General features: G+C 41.6%; 1 protein-coding gene across 2 annotated transcripts in view; it reads right to left on the bottom strand.

The window, feature by feature from the left end:
• Positions 1–2950: 2950 nt before the first annotated feature.
• The window catches only part of cntfr (ciliary neurotrophic factor receptor), a 174473-nt gene continuing 159538 nt past the window's right edge, over positions 2951–17885 (bottom strand). For both annotated transcript variants that reach the window (XM_026338945.1, XM_026338944.1), the window contains 4 exons: positions 10305–10373; positions 10009–10129; positions 5157–5283; positions 2951–4049 (listed from right to left, as the gene is read on the bottom strand). In XM_026338945.1, coding sequence (XP_026194730.1) covers position 4049; positions 5157–5283; positions 10009–10129; positions 10305–10373 — 318 coding nt within the window. In that variant the 3' untranslated portion in view covers positions 2951–4048. The remainder of the gene's footprint in view (positions 4050–5156; positions 5284–10008; positions 10130–10304; positions 10374–17885) is intronic.

The raw sequence follows: 17885 nt of genomic DNA, 5'->3' as shown, positions 1-17885 counted from the left end.
AGTGGCCGAAATGCAGATGAAGCTTTATTTTCCATTTGCAGCAATTTTTTCTATTTAATGCAACATATATTTTAACAAATATAAAGCAAAGTAAAAACACCAATTGAGCGAACGCAGGCAAAACCAGTCATACTGAGAGAGTCACAGAGGAAAGACAGAGGGGAAGCGAGTTGAGCGTTTAAAGAGGCGAGAGCCAGAAGGCAGGGTAGAAGTGAGATCATGTCATTCATCCAGTTATCAGGTAAAGGTCAAACTAGTCATTAGAGCAGAGCGAGGCTGTTGGGACTCTCAGGCTCTGGATGGTGTAAGCACACTCACACACATACACACATACACACTTTCCTAAATACTCGAGGTTAATGTGGCTCACGTTGAATTGCAGACAAAGGGAGCGTGTCTGACTGTGTCAACTGCCATTTTTATCAAAGACGAGTTGAGATTTATGGGCAGAAAAGTTAAATGGTGCTTATCCATTCTTCAGCATCAACCATAAGACAAAAGGACGACACAAGGCTTGTCCTCAGCATGTTTGTGTCCTCATACAGTACATATTAAATGGTTTCTCATTGACAGAACAATTTCAGAAGAAAGGATGGTCAACAGAAGAAGCAACGAAATGAAATACCCACGCAGGCAGATACACGTCTGGCCCTCACACACACACACACACACACACACAGAGAGAGAGAGAGAGAGAGAGAGAGAGAGGGCCAGCTCACAGCTGTTAGATTGTGTATTGATTTGTCCTCGGTCCCCAGATCAGCCTGCCAGAACTTGTCAGAATAATGAAAGAAAGAGAGCCTGAGAGAGGGAAGAAGAGACAGCGACACATATTAAAGAGGAATATGGTGACGGAGCGACTGAGAGGTAAAGGTGAAAGGGGGGGGGGGGGGGGGGGGGGGGGGGATTTTGAGCAACCATATATCCAGAGGTGGTCTGGAGGTTTTGGGAAACGAATGTGAGAGAAAAGTGTGAGAATGCCCTCATTTGCTCCAAGCGCTACAGTGTAGAGCCAAACTGAGTGCACCCTTGGTCGATAGCAGAAGAATATTTAGGAACTACATATGCTGTCAGTTTAATACTATTTTCTTCATCTGCAGTTATTAAAAATAACACGCGTTTGACTAATTAAACCTTATTTAACACAATTAAAGTCCACATCTAAGCTGCTGCAACACAACCCAGCAAACACAACCCCTTCTCTCTTTCTGTACTGGTGTTTTGAATGTGCACTTTAAGGAGAATTCAGTCCTCCCGGGCATGGGCGTTTGCACAAAGGTCCGGAGAGACGCTCTGTCATTCCACACAGATGATTCCTCTCAGCTGCTCCTTTTTGCTGGAGGGGGTCTGTTGCTCTTCTGTTGCTTTAGCTTCTGCTTTAAAATCCTCCAGAGATGTTCCATTGGATTCGAGTCAGGAGACACACTCTGTCAGGTCATAGCTGTCTTTTCTCTTTTCTTATTCTTTACTTTTTTGCACTGTCATTCTGGAAGAATCCCTCCTCTTGACTGAGAGTCTTCTGTCAGTTCAGGTTCCATGTGTACAAACTCGCACTAGTGCAGTCTGATATATGCACACATCCATGTTTGATGTTTAGAGCAATGGAGTCAATGTCCTCCATAGAGACTGTTTCACACAGTGTTGTTTACGCTGTCTGATCATTCACTGAATCACTACCTTTTACAGATAATTCATGCACCAGAATTCAGAAGCACTTACACCTCTGTTCTCTGTTGGTGTAAACTATTAATTGTGTGTTGTGTTCAGGGGATGGTCCTTTAGTTGGTGCTACTGTGCAGCTGTTTGCTACTGTGTCGCTGCTTACTGTAAGTCCAGTAGCTAGTGATGCTCTTACATCTTAACAAAGTCTCATAAAATTAGGAATCATTTGACAGTTTAGTGATACTGCACGGGGACGTACTCAGTTTCATTGCATACTATAATTGCTAGATGATGAATCATAGGGCTACATCTGAAGTAAGTGACGAGAGAATGATGTATGACACCCAAATGGTCCAAAACAATCAGCCTTCACCAATCACCATCTCTATGCCAATATGGGTCACACTGAATCAGTAAATACACCATTTTTCTACGCTGCCAAATTGAGAAACAAGGTTCCCCTGCAAAAGTATTGATTTGGAAAACTTGAAATGAAGCGGTGTTTGTTTACGGCTGAACGCGGGAGGAACGAAACGTGTCGCAAGTGTTGAAATAATGAAAAGTTACTGCAGCTGCTAGTCCACACCAGTCGTAAAACGCATGGGTTGTCGCCCCTGCGCTGACGCCTCTCCTTCGTCTTGTTGGTTCTCAGGAGAAAACCGGCGCTCCTGGTGTTTTCTCACTGTTGGAAAGGCAAAATGAGCATGAGGCCGGGGTCTCAACGTTCATTGTGAAATGGTCACATTTAATGGTTGAAACCTGTCATTGTATATACATCTATAAAAAAGACCCCAGGTACAGGTTACGACATTCTAATGCTAATACATACATTATTATTATTATTAAATAATAAACTTTTTGTTCAATGTTAAAGTTACATATCATAGTTTACAAAATAGGATCAAGGAGAATTAAGCCATTATGAATGTCTGAAAAAAAACTAAAATTCTATATTTGTGTTTTTTATTACTTGTCCATTAAATCCAAAAAAATACAATAAAACACATCAATATTCCTTTGAGTAACATAATAGTAACTGGTGATATTGGCTATTGAAATGTAAACTGCAAAAAGACATTTGTTCTTAATGTTTGTAAAGGCAAGAATCTGGAAAGTAAACGGTTTGGTGTTCTTGTATTTTACAGCACAGAGCAGAATGGAAAACCGACATAGCTCGTATCAGCCTCTCAATGACCGTTTGTCAACCGTCAACACAAAGTCAAAAAACAAAAACCAGAAATGGGTGCAGTCTCAAATCCACTTGATTTTTTTTTTCATTTTAATTGTATTTTTTTTTTTTTACAATCCAGGTCCTTCTTGCCAGTCGCTGAAAGCAGAATGTAAAGCTAGTTGTCTAAATAAGCCAGACTACCGTTACTGAATTCTTCAAAACGTGTTAATCCTCGTAGCCAAGGCTGACTCGCTCCGTCAGTCTGTGTCAGTCGTTGGAGGCGAACAGATTCAGAGTCCGATTGAGCGTTTCTGTGGCTTCTTTGTTAAATGGTACTTTTTGCACAAACAAGAGCTCCAGGTTATCCCAGGGATTCATCCCGAGTTTGACGTGTACACCATAGGAGTCGGTACCGATCAGGTGTGTGTGTGTGTGTGAGGTGCGTCCACACACACACACACACACACACACACACACACACACACACACACACACACTCACACACACACATACACAAACTTTCTTGGGGGGGGTTCTCAACCCACGAGGAAGGCAGGCACGGGCTTCAGGAAGCTCAGTGAATAGTTTGGGAACCATTTCATTGGGGATGAAGTTGAGTCTTTGGCATGTATGGGGGCTGCTGTGAGAACTAGACACACAAACACACGTGCTTTCTATATGTGTGTGTATTTGTCTGTGCAGTGCTTCGCTTGTAGACAAAAAAAAAAAAAAAAAAAAGAAGTTCAAATTAAGACTATTGATTAATAACAACAACAACAAAAAAACAAAAGTATGAGGAGACTTTTCCCTCGTCTATCTGCGGAGTTGATTTGTTGCTCTGGATAGTGTCTGTTGTGGCCCATCAAAGCCAGCAGGGGGAAATCTAAGACTGTTGGTGCTGATACCACTGCTGTTACTGTGTTCGGCGCTCCTGTTGCTGCTGCTGCTGCTGCTGCTGCTGATAATGATGATGTCTCTTTACAAAAGGCCCTCTGGAGAATTTCTTTTGTCGCCATTAATCAAATACGCTGAATCGCATTATCATCATCTGATTTCGTGTTGGAGAGTAATCTTGATGGGTTAACTGTGTGATGGACAGAAATGATCGATGCACCGTCTCCTTGAAACATGTGCAAAATAGTATAAAGACCAGTCTCCTTCGCCTCCTCCTCTTCCTCCTACTTCTCGTTTCCCTTCAGGATTAAGACATCTCCATCTGGAGAAAGAGACAGAGGCACGAATTAGACATCTCAAGCTTTACCATTTAGAAAGAACACTCATGTTGACTCTTATATTATAGCATTTGATTGTTTAATGTGTGATATCACACCTTTTGACACCTTTGTGTATTTCAGATGTATCTGTGACATGTTATTCCCCCACAGTAGTTTACATTTCTCTAAATCCCTCTCCCATGAAAGCCCTTCAAGCTGCTGTTTTGACAGCTATTAATATATAAAGTTCACATTATTCGTGACCATCTATCCTGATTTGCCGGCAGTGCAGTCTTCATGTTCACCTCCAGTCAGTCTTTACGTTGAGTTGACATCTCACAGCTCATCTTCATCATATTAATCCAACCAGTGGTTCAAAGGAGCAGCTTCGGGACGCAGCCTTTGCTAGTGTCATTTATAGTGTTATGTGTTATTCAAGGGATTTTGTCAAACCCTCCAGGAGGCTAAACAATTTGTGCACATGTCCACATCTATGGGCCCAAAAATGCTAAATTGTCAACCGAGTCATATTAAAGAGTGACATTCGAAAGAATGGGCAACAAAGAGACTTTCATATGAGAGAAGGGGTGCAATGTTTTGATCCAGAATCCAGTTCACATAATCTATCCATGGGTGTGGTGTGCCAGTGTTCCTCTTTTAACTGAATTAGGTTCAGAACTGTTTCCTGTTTATGCAGCCCTGTAGTCAAGTGTATTGAACTGTATAATGCTCAGCCTTTCAGCATTCATGTTGAACATCTACATCTCAGACTGGGAGCGTGCTATTACACAGGGATTTATAGTGTAAAACGTGTCAAATTTATGAAATGAGACAGCTTTGTATTGGATTTGTGTGGCTTCAGAGGGTCTCTACAGTAGAATATGAATGAAAAAAAAAAAAAAGAAGTCCTGCTGGCTCAAAAAACATGAGCAACAACCCAATCGTTGTTCTATTAGCGTGCTCTTCACAACCATAGACATGCTTCGACTTGCAGATATATGACTGAACGGATGAGTTCAAAATCAATTCAAAGATGAGTGTATGCGTGTGTGTGTGTGTGTGTGTGTATGTGTGTGCGTGTGTGTGTGTGTGTGTGTGTTTTCTCATACCACATGAACAGCAGCAGCATTCCCAACAGCAAAGGTGAGAAAAATGTGAGAAGCCTGGCAGCTCTGCCCACTGGAGGTTCAGCCTTCTGTGGTGCTTTGGAGGACGGTATAGGGGAGGTCCTAGTCTCTGCAAAGCAAATCAGAAAACACAATACACTTTACAGAAGATCACTTTTGTAAAATTCCACTAAATCCATGTTTGGATTTGTCTTCGAGATCGTTTTTTTTTTTTTTAAGCGTCCAAAACATCGCTTTGATGAATGGTCACTGAAGAGTGCTCATCATACCGGGAAGAACCAAGCAGAAAAGGAAAATACAGTGCAGAGCAAAATCAATTCTAATCTGCAAGGACAATCAATATGGGACTTGTCAAGACAGTTATGAAGTGAACTGGACTAAAAAAAAACAAAAAAACAATCTCATTCATACTGAGGCTGCGGGGAATCCGGGAGACAGACAGAGCAACAATAGGTAGATAACGTGTGGAGATGGAAAAGAGAGACAGGGGAACTGAGGATGAGGGGGAAAACTCGAAAGTACAGTGGACAGTGAACGGAGCAATGAGTGGATACATATAGAAAACTGGGAATGTGCGATGTGGAAGTTCATATATTGCTGAGTCAGTGTAATACGCACTATTAATATCTACCTATTTACACATCCTTACAGTAATATACTGGTTTTTGCTGCACATGAGAACCACCATGTACTCAGTTTTATATTACTTCACCAATAAAAATATTGCAGTTTGATGTTATGTTAAACAGAGTTACTATGACAGCGGCAGGCGGCGCACTATATGTTAACTCATGCACGCTGTTTGCCACTCTGTCGAGAAGCCAAAGAGGGAATATGATTTCCCTCTCCTTCCAATTAATGACTGGTGTGTAGTATGGCGTTGGGAATCAGGAGATATTAGAAGGAAGCAGCCAGGTGTGAAATAGCCAGAGAGAGAGTGAGAGAGAGAGAGAGAGAGAGAACTAAGACTCATCTAACAGCAGCTCAGCACCATAGTTCCCAAAACATTTTCCTTTGGAGTGGTGAAAAAAAAAAACAAAGTACAAATCATGTGATGGTAATGATACGTTAAAGTAACAAGTTAATTGAGGACATGAGAAGAGAACGAGATAAAACCATGCGAGGAGGAGAGAGGATGGATAAACAGTGGTTAAAAAGCAGAACACAAACACAAGTGAGAAGGAACCAAAAGGTGGCAGGAGATAAAAAATATCCATGAATAAATATACAAATATACAAATATACATAAATATACATAAATATACTATGAAATTCCTTTTTTAGGATCCCCACTGTTGTGTTTTTATACTTTCATGACAATTACATTAAAGGCAGCAGATAAGGAACCTAAAATACCTCAACATTTGGTTCTACGAGATGCCTTGAAACAGAAACTAAGTGTCTATAAATACTTGTAGCCGTGAAATATATAAGCGGTGCTGTCTAGTGTTGCATGTTTGGTGCTAGACAGTGTCTAGTTTCTGTCTGGCAGAGAGGGTGAGGCAGAAACGTATATCTTAGATGGCTGCAACACTAAAGATGGCGCTGCAACTTTTTAAAGCTTCAGTCATGCATCTGATTTTTACTTCCTGGAATGTGGTTGCTAAGCTATGGTCCAAACACCGAGGATGGGCTTTCTGGATGTCATGTCTTGTCACCAAGCTACGCTTATAATATGAAATGAGACAGAACTAAAGCCCCGAGGCATCAGGTGAATGTGAATTGTAGAATTTTTTTCTCAATGCTAAACTGTCTGATATCATCAAACACTATGCACCAGCTGCCACAGCTCTGCTCACGACTAGCACTAGTTTGAGTAACCACGCAGAAGTCAGTATGTCTAGCAGAAAGTATTTTTACAGCTGTGAAATGTTGGGAAATGTATTTTTCCCAAAGATGACACCATATGAAAACAACGGACTTCACGGGCGACTGTTTTTATCACAACCTGCCCAGTATGCAGCAGGATTTTCAGTTCCAGTGGTAGAGGGGCATCGAATTCCAGTTCAAACACACGTGACTGTGAATTAATTAACTTAAAAATCACATAATCTTGTATCAATAGAGCACCAGAATAAATGTATGAATCCATAATTTAAGTATGATACGGCCACTTTAAGTTCAAGTACATAACACTTAATTGATATTGATTGATAACACCACTCATATTGATATGAAGACCTGCTATTGCTGGTGTATAAAGAGCGAAAGAGAAACAAAAGAACAAAAGGAGGCTGAGCGAGGCACAGAGAGAAAATAGAGGAAGTGTTACTACTGTATGTGTTTCGACTCTGAGCTACACAGTCACATGAAATCTGTTCATTTCCCATTCGTCTGAGCAGCACAGAAAAGTCCGGCTCAATGTTTTGTGGTTATTGGTCCAGTGGTGGACAGGCAGTCAGATATTTTTCTGGTTTCCCGATTGATATGATTCTGCTTCGTTCCAGTGGACAAGCTCAAACTGAATAATTAGTGTGTTGGGAATTTTATTTATTTATTTATTTTTACTTTTTTTTAAGGAATTAATTTGTCTTTCACAAAGAGAAGGCAACATGCATACATGTAACCTCTGCCCTTCTGCATTTATTTTATTATTATTTTCTCTTGTTTTCCAGGTGAAAAGAAAAAAAAAAAAAAACATACAGGTGTTGTTGTACTGTCATGGCTTCTCTTCTCTTCGTCTCTTTATCTGCATTCCAAATTTCCCACCACTTTTGAAACACACATCTGGCATTTCCTCTGGTGTTTCTGCACAAAATGCTAAAATGTGCCAAAAAGTGAAAAAAAAGAAAATTAAGTAAGAAAAGAAACGAACAGGTGGATAAAACATAGGAACAAAGAGTGAGGTTATGAGGGGTAAAAGTAAGTGTGAACGATCGATCGACAGAGAAGCGAGAGAAGGGGAGAAAAGACAAAATGGAGAGAGAGAGAGGGAGAGAGACCTGGAGGCCAAACGGAGGAGGAAGGAGAGACCAGGACAAGGAGCAAGAGGGAAGGGAAGCAGAGAGGTGGCAGCTGGATCGAGAACAAGCATGAGGAGAATCCCAATAACCTCCTGTTCCTTCTGCGAGAACAAGAATAATACACTGTGTTCCGAGTGTGTGTGTGTGTGTGTGTGTGTGTGGACACTGCATATGAGAGGAGGGAGTTGTTTATATGTGTTTGTGTTAGAGGAAGTGTTCAAACAGGCTTTATGTTGCGTGTGTTGCTGTGTTCCTGGGCATTCACGAGCTCACTTAGTGCTGTGATTATCATAGTGCGGTGCTACTCCGGGGGCAACAGGAGTCACTGTCGCACTGTAAAACCTTTGAATGTTTTCAATGGACAGACAGAGACAACAACAGAGAGAGAGACAGTCAGGAAGAGAGGGTTTTTCCCTTGGAAAGGTTTATAGAGATATTGAAGATAGGTTAGTGTGCAATGGTAGTTCTTCCTTTTTTTGTGTCATGCCAATCTGATGATGCAAATTTCACCTCGCACAGTAAAGACAGTAAAGAGACAGTAGAGGCCTTACACATGGGACTTTGTCAATATTATATATATACACAAACAGTGTATCAGCTTGTTTTATTTCTTCAGAGCTGTGTTGTGTGGCTGTAAAGACTATGAAGCCCCTTGAGGCAAGTATGTACAGTTGGATAGTATGGATTCCTCTCTCATATTGTTACCGTCAGCAGCATTTTACAATAGCTTAGCATAAAGAGGGTGTGGTCACAGGTGCAGAAGTGCAAGCGTCTTACGCACCAAAGTGTGAATGCAGCCTCTGATCAATCAAACATTTCAGTTTACATGCACACATACTACGTAAACAGAGTACTTGGCTATGTTGGTGGCAGGGAAATAGTCAAAATATAATGCTCCAGTTACAGTGTACACTGTAACGATGCATGTAGTGTTGTTAAACTGTAAGTCAGCCAATTTGAAGTTGAAGGAGAGACGTGAGCAGTTTTTAAAAAGGTGCCACAGCTTTTCCCCGAGGCACCGTGCAGGCGCTCAGGTTGATGCGTGCTGATTTGTCTGGAGGCCGCTGGATCTTATAACTTAAGCTGTGATAACAGTTCAAGGCTATCAAATGCTTATAGTGTATTCAATTTAATGATAAAGAAAGTTATTAGCTAAATTTAATTTCATACCTAACTGGTTCGGGAAATTTACTGTGCGACAGCCATGGGCGCAAAGAACAGTGGTAAAACATTATAGGAATGCGATATTGTCTTCATGACGATTTCTCCAGCTGATGAACTACATGACTGATAAAAATCAAACGGCATTATAGAAACACCCAGAACATTTACACAGTCACAGATTCATGCTCAGCCTTTCTATTTTTCTCTCACTGAATCAAATGTGTGGAACTAATGAGAGCATCATTAACCACTCACGACAAGACACACAGTTGGATCTATCTGCACTTAGAAATGTTCCTATCTTTAACCCAGCTGTGTTAGCAGCATGACTCTAGAGCAGCCAGTTGATCAGTCGGTCCAGATTGCAATTTCTGACAAACTGACCAGAGCTGACAAAAACTGCTAGAAATGAGCTTGGGAACATTGCCATTGTAAGTATGTTAGCGCGCTTTGACTTACTAATTTGCTCTGAGAGCGGGCTTTTGAGAGTGTTTGTTTTGAAGCAGATTATAGTCATTGGGAAACCACAGTCTCAGGAAGCTCGACACAAAAAAAAAAAAACATGTTGATGGTGTGTTTAGAAATGTGAGTGCTCAGCTCTCAGACACAAACAACTTTCTCCTGCAGACACTTTAGAACCTACACGTATGCATCTGACTAATGACGCAAACTTGAGGCTTCAGACTTTAACTGAGGCTGTGACGTACCGGGAACAACCTCCACTTCAGTCGTAGGAGTGCTCGGCACGGGATTAACAATCCAAGGTGTAGCATGGACAGCGACACTCCAGTCACTCCATGTTCCAATCTCTGTGTCCTTTGCAGCCACCTGTTGAACACAAGCACAGTAGAAAGTATTCAGTGAACCAGAAACATCATAGAATACGCTTAAAATCTTTTTATAATATATATTTTTCTGTTGGTAAAGACAAATGGAGATTCTATCGAGTTTAACATCCAAGCTAATTCAAAATTGTAAAGCTAATGTAATGTAGTAATGGTACCTGGATGATGTATTCCTTCCCAGCATAGGCATCCGTGATGGTATGGGAGGTGCTGTCGGAGAGCTCCACCTAAACAGCCAAAAGAAGTGAGAAGAAGGTGGTGAAGGTGCAGATATATGTCTGAAGCAGTTGCAGCTAACAAAACTGTTGTATTTAGAAATCAAACGGATGTATTTCTGTAACGATAAACATATTCTACACGGTCTCAATCGCCTTAGGGATACGAAACGTTTCAACATCATGAATTATGAAAGGAAAAAGGCTGTTATGAGGTCTTAAGTCAACTGGGGGTCTGCATGTCCTACCCTTCTACACAGAACGCTACCCATAAATTACAACAATCCTAGACTGAGCCTTTAATGTTTTATGGTGGCTAGATTCAGTTCTGCCATATAGTATACAATTTTTATTGAGTGTTCATTTATTTACAACGCACCTTTCATCATCATTCTGCACATAGGTCATGTCTGTTGCTTTATCCTCTCAGTTTTGCATTGAGCTGTTGAATTGATTGAACCTCAATGCCCCTGCAGCCTCCGCACTCCACACATACCAACACTCAGACATGCATGCAAAATACCAGCGGCATAATTGATGATTATACCAGAAAGCTTTGGCATCAGTGCCACATAATTTTATAACACAATATAATGCATGCCAACATTTGAAAGCCTTTTGTGCACACTTTAATTTGCAGAGCCCAACAGAATGAACTAAATGTTTGAGTCACCCGAGGACTGCATGAGAGAATGATTTGCTGCTTCCCTGTAATTTACGGTTCGTGCTGTGTGCATGTGTGTGTGTTTGTTTGCCTTTGGCCTGTGTCTGAGAGACTGAAAGAAAAATAGGGAGAAGGAGGTTACTGCTTTTTCTACTCCTGAAGTCGAATTATGTTGCCTTGTGCAATCTACTAGTGCCACAGGATGCACACATAAAACCACACACCCACACACAACAGGTGATTCAGAGCGAGCACAAAGTCAGGCGTTGTCTGAAATCCTTTGTTGGACTAATTTAACAAGGAGCTAATTGTGTCAGATGGACAATATACAATATAATGACACCAATGATTGATAATGGTTGAAAATTCCAATGTTGAAATGTCAACTTAGTCGTCCGGGCAGATTTTATGACGCTAAAGTTGATTTATTGAAATGTTTATTCTGGTTTGAATGTCAAACTACTCTACTCTATACATGGATCCTTGTTTTTACACTTGAATCCCTTAAAAATGGTTTGAAACCTAACTAATTTTTCTATCCTGATCCCAGAAGATGCCAACAGAGTCGCACAAGACTCAGTGGTACTCCCTAAAGACAGCAGTAATGTGATACATCATTATAATATGTGTTTAATTAGAGTAATTAATACAAAATGTGCACATGTCGCTGCAGAGTGTTTTTAGTTCGTATGCGTGTGGTAGGGTCACTATTGTTTTCAACTAGTCCCTGCACAGTGTAGAGGAGGTTGCAGTGGTTATGTTTTATTGTGAATATTAATGAACCCTGTGAAGTGTCAGCAGTGCCACAGTGGTGTGTACGGAGCAAAGAGCAAAAATGAACCACACAGGATGCAGCAGGCAGCTTGGGTAATAAAAAACTACCAAAATAAGACCTGAGTGGTTACAAGGCAGAATTAACCAGTGAATATTCTTGTCTTAGCTGTTGAGATCTGTGATTTCATCAAAAATCCCCCTCACACGATCACAATCCATAAACAAGCCTTATATTGGAGATTCCCTTTTAGTTCTTCAGGATGTGGAAATCTGCAGTTGATCTGACTGATGAACCTCACGTACATCCCCTCCGTGTCTTTCCGTAATCTCTCTCTCTCTCTCATATTGTGCATAATGCCCCTCTCTGTTAAGTCGACTTCTGTGTTTTTAACACTGCCACGATCTTTGCGGCCTCTCTCTATCTGCTCGAAATCTTTGTCACGTTCCAACCGAGTGCTAAATGCACTAGAGGATAATATAGCGTGCATGCATGTGTGTCCTAATAATTGTGTGCAGTCCTTGAGAGCAACTCTTCCACTGTTTATATGTAGTCCAACCAGCGTGTCCAACCGTAGCTTCTATCGGCATTCCTTCCCAACAGTGTGTGTGTTTGTATGTGTGTGTGTGCATACCAATGTCTGCGGTGTGAACGCTTGTGAAAGTTCAGCCATACATACATGTGTTCGAGGCTGAGTGCTTGTGTAAACCTGTGCATGTGTCTATATTATTGTGTGTGTGTGTGTGTGTTAGATAAGAGCGCAAAAGAAAACACATGTACAACAGTCTGGGAAAATAATGCCTCTCTACGTTTGTGTTTCTTTGTCCTCATATGTTTACACTCATGTCAGAACATGTCTGTTGACTTGTTGTTTGCATTTGCAAGGCAGAACTGGAACCGGTGCGCGCGTGCGTGCACTGCGTGCACAGGCCACCGTGCACACGTGTGTGAACTCGGTGTATGTGTACGTGCGGAGGAGTATGTGGAGTAAACAGCTTGCAGATAAACATTTCCAGAGAGATGGATGTGTTGCTGTGTTGCCAAGTGGCTAAACAGGGAGCAGTGAGAGCAGCACTTAATATCACGTAGCAGGGAAAAGGGGGGAGGCACTGAGAATGAAGGGGGGGGGGGGGGGGGGGGGGGGTGAGGGGATGGGGGAGTAGATAGATGGAAGCAGGAGATGCATTCTGGAGAGGCTGTCGCTATCGGAGCCAAAAAACACTGTCAGATCATTCACATTGCAAGACCAAGCCTGTGTGTTATGACATGGGTGGTGAAGTGATGTATATTTACTTGTTGCTCTGTGTGTGTGTGTGTGTGTGTGTGTGTGTGTGTGTGTGTGTGTGTGAGAGAGAGAGACAGATTGTACGTCTATGCATGCTTCATATGTATCCCTAGGGCTGATATATTGTAAACTAAGGTGTTTAGAGCTGTAAAAAAAAAAGTGTGTGTGACTCACCCACACACACAATTAAAACAAGAAAAGCAGACACACACACACACACACACACACACACACACACACACACACACAGAGCCACCTCCAACATCCAAATATTTACCTTGCTGTAATCATCAGACCCATTGACTCAGTGTAAATATACTGTACTCACTAAACCAAAGATGTAATATGATAATGATAATAATAAAAATTCTACCCCAAACGGATTGACTGCTAAATTGTCTATTGTGAAAGTAATTATCACTAAATGTCTTCACTCTGGAGAAATTTACTCATTTCATGTATAAACACCATATGTCTGTGCAGTGTAAACAGCATATGTGAGCACGAATGCTGGAGGACTGGACAGCACAGAGATGGCAGCGTGGGTCTGTCTGTTTGTGGAAATTCACATGAGAAGCGGCACACCTGGGATATTTGAACGTGAAAGGTCCACATGGTACCTATAGTGACAGCTAACCAGGTTGGTGTGGAAGTGACTTTGGATTGTTTCTCAGCTTCAAATTGAAGAGACAACAGTAACAGCAGCGTGTACTTGGTAATTCAGAGATACCTCGGTCAGTAGACTCTGCTCCACCCAGACCTCAATCTCCCTGCTCTACTACGCTGCGCTCTACAACACTCTGCCCAGACGGTCTTCCATGTGATGTTACAGTGAATAAGTCTGAATGGTTACAGTCTGTGCTGTGTAACTGCAGCATCCTGGGTTTGAGTCCAGCTAGGGAACTTTGCTGCACGTCAGGTCCCTTCTCGTCTCCCATGTTTCCCGTCTACCTCTTAACTAGAGTCTATCAAATAAAAGCAAAAAATACCCAAAAGCAAAACTTACTAATCAAGCAGAAATAATTAAAATTCTCTGATTGGTTCAAAGAGCAAACCTTGCTCAAAAACATTTAGGAGCAAATATCTCTTCACTGCTAGAAGTGCTGTCGAATGAGTCTTATCTAATAACGCAGGAAGCATTTCTTGCTTTCTACGAGTTGCAGAAAGAACACACATTGTAGAGGCTACTGGATACTTTATGATGTAGAAACTCTCTCTCTCACTCATCTTACTGTTTCTTGCTACACACACACGCACACGCTCCCCAAGAGCTTCTGCACAAATCCAGACAATGTGAGAGGCAGCGAGAGAGGAGATGTGAACATTCCTTAGGGATTGCATAAGGAACTGTGAGAAAAAGACGACCCTTTACTTTTCACACATCTTTTTTTTTTCTCTCCTCTCCTTATCATTTCTATATCTCTCTTTCTCATTACTTTTTTAATCATTCAACCCATCAGCTTGCTCGCCATATTCTAGCTAACTGTCCCACAACAGGATCAATGAAGTGTCACCTTGTTTTTATCTCCTGTAGATACACATTTATTGTAGGATGGAAATGAAAAAGGAGCTCCCACTGTCCCCTATGATTACTGCCAATAGCAGCTCAAATTGGATAACTGGATATATGACCCAAAATGTACTGTAGGTCAGAGGTGGAAAGGGCAAGGAAGGACCCATAATAGCAACAGAGAGAGGGGAATACAATGCAAAACAGACAAAAGACAGCAGAAAGAATGAAAAAAATAATGAAGCTGTGTAAAGAGAGGAAGATAAATGTAAAAGAGAAGCAGAAACAGTCAGAATAAACATAAAAGAGAGAGAAAAGCAGAGAGAAGGAGACATTGGAAGAATTGGCGTCGGTGGTCAGATCTAATCCAGTGAGCATGTCTGTTGTCCTGGAAAGGAAACCCAATTATATGGCACTTCCAATGGCCCGATGGTGCTCTGAGTGTGTGTGTGTGTGTGTGTGTGTGTGTGTGTGCGTGTGTGCACTGAGAAGGTTGGTCTCATTAGGTTGACTGACAGCTCCCATTTTTCCACCACACTCTCTCCTCCCATTTGAGCGCACGTACACACACACACACACACATGCGCACACGGAAAAACGCTGGGTCCAGCAGTAATTTGTCAGACAGTATTTCTCTCTTTGAAGCCCCAATCTCCATAGCAGCAATTACTGTAGAAGGAAGCTAAAACAACCCACACTAACCCCCACCCCCCCACCCCCCACCCGCAGGCCAATCCAAAATCCCTAAACTAGACCTCGCACCCTTAAAAAAAGCATGTGGTAGTTTGAACAACAGTGTTGGAGGCGGCTCTACATTACCTCTAGCTTATCCTGTCTTGCCGGCATGTCAAATATGTCAAACAGGAATACACCATGGGGGCTAAAATTTTAAATCAGTATTCAGTCCCTCGCCACTTCTCAGCCGTCTGTCATAACTCTTAAAAAGCTTCTGTCATGTTACCAAAAAGACTTTTTTTTTCAGATTATAAATCTTCCTGGGCTATGGCTCCTCATCAAGTGACACATTTAAAGGTGAATGTAAAGCGTGGATGCCAGCTGATCTAACCCAGGCCAGTGAAGGCTCCCGAGGTTATGCGAAAATGGATGATGGGTAGATGTTTTAGACAGGTTTCTGTGTCTGGCAGTATTTTATGTAGCAATAGTAAACACATTTTTAGCTTCTGCATCCTCATAACATTGCAAATTACTTTAAAGGTCTCACATTTACCCTCTCGCACACACTCGTACACTTCGTGACCTTCACTTTGGAAGCACATGTGAGGTGCACCGACTATCTCAAGGACACAGCAAGTGTCTGGGATTGAAACCTCAACTTTGCAACTACTGAACAGCATGCAATCTACAATGACTTTGTCTGAGCTGTTGCCCTGTCAGTGCTTCGTTCATTGGTATTTTAACTCTGGCAATGCAGTTTAGAAGAAATTCAATATTTGACTGAGTGTGTGAAATCATACTCCCCTTGTCTAAAAGTTGATAGACAGTTTGCTTTCTGATGAACTCATTGGAGGTCGGATTTTTGCCAACTGCTATTTATTTAAATCTCTGAATATTATGTGTTGGCCTGAAGGTCAGACATGCAGGATTTCTAAGTGGGTGTATCGAAAGATACATAAATAAGACAAAGAAGACACATTGAAAATACCCTTAATTATTATAGAGGCTCGAGTGTGTTCACTGGCTGCGGTACATGACGAATGCTCTGAATGACTTCGGTTCTGACAAAAAAAAGTCCAATCAGCTAGTCAGTGTTGTGAGCACTGTGAAATGTTGGCAGCTTCCTTATTTGAATGTCAGAAGGCCTCAAATTGAATCATCAGTCCCTCACTCAAAGCAGCAGATAACAATCTTTTCAAATCCCCCCCCCCTGTGTTACTGCCCACGGAACAATGAAGTGATAAAAGCAGAAGCAGACGGAGCATGATGGGTGCTGTACACCAACTGAATCACCAGTATCCACTGACGTCCTGCTATGATTGTTCATTTAAAGAACCTGTATGTATGTTTGTCTAAAATGTGAAGCACTGAATTTAAATTCAGGGTATTTTGACAGCAGAACTAAATGATTATGAGTTTCTTATGTGATAGCACATCATGCCCTGTGTGTGCGAGCGTGTGCCTGTGTGTGTGATGGCGGTGATAAATGATCTGTCTGTGGCAGTGTCCTTTAGATAGGATGTTTTCCACAAACAAGGTCTCAGCATTTATCATTTGCACCCTTAGATACAAATGGGTGGCTTGAGGGATGGCTGGTTAGATAGCTGGGTTAATGCATGGATGGAAGGATGGATGGATACATGGATGGGTGGGTGATGGTAAAACCATGTAATGCTCAAAGAGAGATGTGTAGTAGAGTGGGATGGTGAAAAACTGAAACAAGTACATCTGAAGTGAGACAGGAAAAACTAAAGTGGAGAGAAACAAAGGTTCAGTGTGGTTTAGTGCCATAAAAACATCATATTCAATGTCAGACTCTGCTTTATTCTGACATGCTTACAATGTTAGTCACAAAAAACACACACACACAAACCAGGCGTCACCAGGGTGGGGACAAGGACTGCTACAGTCCCTCCAGAAATGACAGTAGTCCCACCATAGAGCAACCAAGATATGATCTAAGTCTGACATAAGAGATCATCTTTCTTTAATTTGCCTTGTTTCTCCCATTGCCTCTATTACCCGTTCAGTAGAGTCTTTAATTACCATAGCAACTAAGCAGCACAACTTACACTGAGTTTATCTGACGTTCACTTTATTAAAATCATGCAAGATGTATTTTCTTGAGTAAATTCTAGGTGCAACCCACTCAACCTGCACCTAGTGGTGCCGCTAAGTGATATCAGCCACGAGCCAGGCGAAGGAACCCAGTACAGAGCCTTCACAAAATACCCCTAACTTGAATGTCACAGCCAACAGAAGAGCTTTATTTAGAGCTGGTATGAGCTATACTCCCGGTCATCATCTGCACCATGAACAGGCAGAACAAAATGCTCTTGGCTGATATATTCTCTGCCTGTCCATTAACCTAGATGTCCCTATTGACTTAGTTTTTGGCCACTGTGACTTCTGACTTGTCCTGTATTTGCTGCTTGTGGGTTCTGAACTGTGTGCGTAGTTCCTGTATGTAACTGTGTTTTGTCTGAACGTCTTCCACGCATGTAGGCGTGCTTGTCATTACTGTGTATATTTACTGTACACACATGTATCTGCAATATTGAGTCTATTGTGTCGGTGGACATGAATAGACATGCATCCAATATGTGTATGATACTAAA

This window comes from Anabas testudineus, chromosome 22, assembly GCF_900324465.2.
Source record: "Anabas testudineus chromosome 22, fAnaTes1.2, whole genome shotgun sequence".
Classification (NCBI taxonomy): domain Eukaryota; kingdom Metazoa; phylum Chordata; class Actinopteri; order Anabantiformes; family Anabantidae; genus Anabas; species Anabas testudineus.
Note: the sequence above shows the minus strand (reverse complement) of the source record. Positions and strands in the feature narration are given on the sequence as shown.